Source organism: Primulina tabacum, chromosome 2 (assembly GCF_025594145.1).
Source record: "Primulina tabacum isolate GXHZ01 chromosome 2, ASM2559414v2, whole genome shotgun sequence".
NCBI lineage: Eukaryota > Viridiplantae > Streptophyta > Magnoliopsida > Lamiales > Gesneriaceae > Primulina > Primulina tabacum.
The window spans coordinates 1,580,367-1,585,267 of record NC_134551.1 but is presented as its reverse complement, the minus strand read 5'-3'; the positions used below and the strand labels follow the sequence as shown (position 1 = coordinate 1,585,267).

Below are 4,901 nucleotides of genomic sequence, written 5' to 3'. Positions count from 1 at the left end.
AGAGATTCATTCAATTGACTTTATTCTTATTTAAAAATCTAAAAACGTGCCAGTTCGAGTGCGCCATCACTTGCTGGTAGTGTGGTATGGACCAAAGTGGTCTTCAGGTGTTGTAGAAATAATTATAATTAATTTTATTATATCAACTCTCTTCTATTCAGTATCAGTCCACATAATAACCGCAGAGGATGCCATTTTCTCTCAGTCTTCGAGATTCCAAGTTTGAAAATGTCGAAATTAACTAAATAACAGAATTACCGTGGGATCATCTATAAATAAAAGTAAACCTTATGAAATTAATAAGAGAAATTGATGAAAACCCGGTAAAAAATTACAGCTTTTTTGGTTCTAAACAAATGTAAATCAGTGTACTAAAAAATTGCACAAGTCTGCCCTCATTGTACATTGATGAAGTTGGGAGACAAATTAAGTAAACTTCTCAGTTTTTATTAGTTAACTTGAGGGTGCGGGTCAATAGCAGATGATTTTGCATGTACCTGGCTTCATTCGTACCCAAGAATTTCCTTTTTCCACAAGCTTCGCTGATTAAAACTTTGAATCTTCCTTCATCGTCCAAATAAAACCAGGCATGTCGAATCTTTGTCCAGTAACAGTCCGGTATATGTAAAGTTTTTCGACAGGGCAGGTTTCGGGCCTTGAATCAGGGGGACCTCTTTCATCTATAACTTCAACATTGAGCTTCGACATCTTTTGACCGAGAAGTTTGCATGCTCCAAAACTTACCAAGCAAGAAGACATCCAAAGGGATCGCATTGTCTCCAGCTTGGAGGCATTAGCCAAAAGTGCATTGTCCCCAAACGGACAGTCTCGAATCTCCAGTTTCCGGAGGCTGTCGCACCCTGATAATATATGATGGAGGCCCAAGTCACTATCCCCAGCAAAAGCTATAGAAAGCATCTCTAATTTCTTGGCATGGGTTCCAATATATTCAAAAACTCGATCCGTAAGGAGGCCCGACAGGGATAGGCGTCGCAATTCCTTACATCTCCCCACTATGGCTCCAAAACCAGTATCAAGGGGTTCGTGGGTTAAGTAATCGGGAGCTCGGGGCTCAATTATGCACAATCGGAAGCGTATCATCTTGGGACAATTTCTTGCTATAGAAACTAATGCAGCATTAGACATCTGGCGACAGAAGTAAAGAACAGATTGAAGCTTTGGGCAGCCCTCTGAGACAAAGACGAGCCCCTGTTCTGTCAAAGAAACATTAGGTTCTCCCCCAAAAGGGTCTGAAGGGAACACCCGAAGTTCCTGCAAATCCTTGCAAGATGAAGCAAGGGCTTCGAGACCACAGTCTTCAATGTAATCCAGAACCTGAGCATGACAAATACACTCAAGATTTGAACAATGCGAATAAAATTTCAAATTGTACAAGCTAATAGCCTCTGGCAGTTGAGAATTACGCAACCTTCGAAATATTTATATTCAGTTACTGATGCAAATTATTGCAACTAAAGAAGTAGTTTCATTTGTGTTTCCTACCAACACAACTAAAAATGTAATCATTTAAGATTTCATAATCGGGAAATTAAAGCTTACAAACATAATAGCACGACCTGAAGCAGGTAGAATTACATACCCATAGACGCTGTAAATTTCGACAATGGCTAACAAGCTTGAGAAGATCAGAACTTTGAATTGTTGCATAGCTTAAATTCAGAGATGTTATTCCTGCGCAGGTAGAATATATAGCTGGAAGATAAGCTGGTGCCACATCCCAAAAACCAGACAAGCCTTTAATATTCTTACATGCAGAGAATACTTCTCGCATGTTACAAAAGACATCAGAGCGTATTTCAGCTGAATAGATGCCAGTGCCCAATTCAACCAACTGAGGTGCACGGCGAAGTAGATTAGGAAGCTTCTCAAGGGGTACAGCACGATTCAGCCGTAGTGTCCTTAGATTAGGAGACCGTTCAACCAAATGCTCCAAGGTCGAGAAATTCACCTCAGAATGCAAGCAAGACATGTTAAGAGACACCAATGAGGTGTAGTTTTTTGGAAACTGACTAAGCCAAAGCCCACTCAGGTCCTCTACTTCGCTTTCCCTCAAGTCAAGTTCTCTGAGATTCCTGCATTGAAATAACACAAGGAATCAAAATATGGAGACCAGAAGTAAAATAAATTATTAGACTCGATAAACAAACTGAAATAAAGAAATTAATAAAAGATAAATTAGCAAAAATACGACAAAAATCACATTTTTCACAGAAATATTTCCTTCACCATTATCTGCAACAAAAAACCAAGAAAATCAGTATTCTACTTTTCTTCTGTGGGATCTAAGATCCAAGGGCAGACTCAGTTTCTCTACCCCATCATCATAATTATACAACCACAAAGTTTTAGCCAAATAAACTCAACATAGTGAGTAAAACCTATAGAGAAAAAATATATATACTTCTTTATCCAGCAGCACTGAAACATTGCAGGAAAAGACAGTCTTCTCAATGATGAAAAGAACAGACAGTCTACCAAAGAACAATACAAGTCACAATATTTCAGAGGAAAAGAACTACAAAATATCCTCCGGAGTAGAAAATCAAACATGGAACACAAAAATGGTTGCCAGATTCACAAGTGTAACAAGTTTCTTATAACAGAGCGGTGGACTTCCAGCAGAGAACTCAAATCAAGATGGGATCCTATCAAAAAATTGCTAATGTAAAGCCACAGAACAAACCATACAGAGGCATTCAGTCATTTCTGACACATTCCCCGAGTAAAAAAGAAAAAAAATTCCAAAATCAACCCCACGGTCTACAATCAAGTAGAGCGAACAGTAAAATCAATAGTAAGTCCACAACCAGGCTTAGCAAAAGAAGGGGAAACAAATGCACTCTGAACTTCATGAAAAGTACACAAATCTCAGATTCAACTCAACGACACAGCAGAAAATCATAAGCTTAAGTTCAACGGAGATCAAAAATCCAAACTTCATCCACCATTTCAGCTCAAAAACAACAAATAACTCGCTGACTGTTACATCAGAAAATAAACAAAGTACGACAAAACAAACAAAAAAACAGCACTTCATTTCCCAAATAATAACCTGCAACTAGCTGCAATCGAAGCGAGACCTTCGGTCGAAAACCCCTCACACGACGAGAGCACCAAGACTTTGAAATTCTTAAACGATTTGGAGATCAGCTCCAAACACTCATCCGTCACTACCATACGCTTCAGCTTGATCTCCTCGAGTAACGGGTAAGCCACGGACATCGCCGCCACCCACGGATAGAAGTACGCACCCCAACCGTCCGGGACGAGGTTGAAATCCGCAAAATGCGGCTTCCCCTTCATCTCCAGAGCTTTCACCTCCGGAAACCTCCGGATCACAACCTCCGGCGAGACGGCGTAGCAATTCCCTAAGAAGATACGGCTGCGGCACCACCGCTCGATATCGTACCAAGACTTGCACACCAGCGAAACCGCGTTCCGATCTCTGTCGGTGTTTAGGAACGAGAAGACGTGCTCCAGGACCTCCTCCGGGAAAGAGTACGCCATGGGAGGGGTACAATGGTAATTTTCCAGTGTCCGGAAAGCTAGAGAGAGAGAGAGAGAGAGAAGAGAGGGTCTACTGTGAGGTGGAAATGGATTGGGAGGCCAATTGTAGAAGATAAGGTTTCGTTCAAAAGTACTTAACCTGCGGGTGAGGTTTGCATTTAACTAGGATTCATTTGAGGCGTGGGAGTTCACACGTGTGTTGGCTGAATCGTTTTTTAACCTTTGGATTTATTGGGAGAAGATGGTGAAAAATCCTCAATCAAAATATTTTTTGGGGTTCACTTTCTATCCATAAAATTGTGGTATTATGTCATACAAAATGTGGTACACTTCATGTGGAAATGTGGTACATTTCATGTGGAAATGTGGTACTAAAAAAATATCCAGGACTGAACACAAAAAAAATCGACGGTCGGGGACTGAAGGCCAATTATATGTACAGACAATTATGTTTTCAATTATAACGTCCACTTATTTAATTAAAATTAATTCCCTTTTAGGAAATAATTTGATTTAGATTCAGATATTTGTATATTATTTTTTATAATTAAATTGTATTTCAAAAGTTAAAAAAAAAGTAAGAGGCTGATTGATTGAATTTTTAACATATTTAGAATTAGTTAATAAAATTTGAAAAAGTATGTGATAATCCAAAAACAAAATAATATATAAAAAAATTAAAATCTTGTTTGATAGCTTAAAAAATAAGAACTGTAAAAAAAGTTAGGTCTTCTAACTTATTATTTAAAACATTTAAGTATTTTAATCAATAGGACATAATATTTTATATAGTCCAAATTTAGTTGGTAAAACATGAAAGTCGATAAGCGATTTAACGAGGAGGGTGGTGGAATGGAGGGTCCCCCAGGCAATACAAAATTAGTAATTACAAACTACTACTTGTGGCTCAGAAGAATGAGTTGATGTAATATTTTAATATGTATGGTATGAATAAATAATTTATATTGTATCTAAAAAAATATTTTAATTATTTTTATATTAAAAAATATATCTACAAATGATAGCTAGAACTCGTGAATAATAATTTTATTGAAATATGAAAGAATAGACATTTTTTACTATTTATTAAAACACAAAAACTTTTTTAACAACGTATTAAAGATTCTTCCGATTCAACTCAATTCATAAAAAAGTTAATTTTTGTATTAAAAATATTACTTATTATGGTAATTATGGAACAAATCAACTCGTCTCACGGATATAAATCTGTTAGATGTTCTCACAAAATACATAATTTTATTAAAATAATTACTCTTAAGTTATTGATATATTATCATATGATAATAGATAAATATTCGTACTACATATTAACCATGATTTTGTATCAACAATCACAAGGTCATTGAGAAATT

The 4,901-nt window shown here is 36.9% G+C and overlaps 1 protein-coding gene across 1 annotated transcript; it reads right to left on the bottom strand.

Annotated features, from left to right (window-relative positions):
* Nucleotides 1–270: 270 nt before the first annotated feature.
* On the bottom strand, nucleotides 271–3,632 carry LOC142523547 (protein TRANSPORT INHIBITOR RESPONSE 1-like). Its single transcript, XM_075627300.1, has 3 exons — nucleotides 3,074–3,632; nucleotides 1,601–2,093; nucleotides 271–1,335 (listed from the first exon to the last, which is right to left on the bottom strand). Exons 1-3 carry the CDS (start codon nucleotides 3,526–3,528, stop codon nucleotides 547–549), a joined length of 1,737 nt encoding a protein of 578 aa, XP_075483415.1. The 5' UTR covers nucleotides 3,529–3,632; the 3' UTR covers nucleotides 271–546.
* Nucleotides 3,633–4,901: the final 1,269 nt, after the last annotated feature.

Bases quoted from the DNA above. Each gene is read 5' to 3' on its own strand.
- LOC142523547 (XM_075627300.1), bottom strand. From the start codon at position 3,528: ATGGCGTACTCTTTCCCGGAGGAGGTCCTGGAGCACGTCTTCTCGTTC. The intron at 2,094-3,073 runs GTTATTATTTGG...ATTTCAATGCAG, and splicing joins TCGATTGCAGCTAGTTGCAG to GAATCTCAGAGAACTTGACT. The intron at 1,336-1,600 runs GTATGTAATTCT...TGTCATGCTCAG, and splicing joins GAAATTTACAGCGTCTATGG to GTTCTGGATTACATTGAAGA.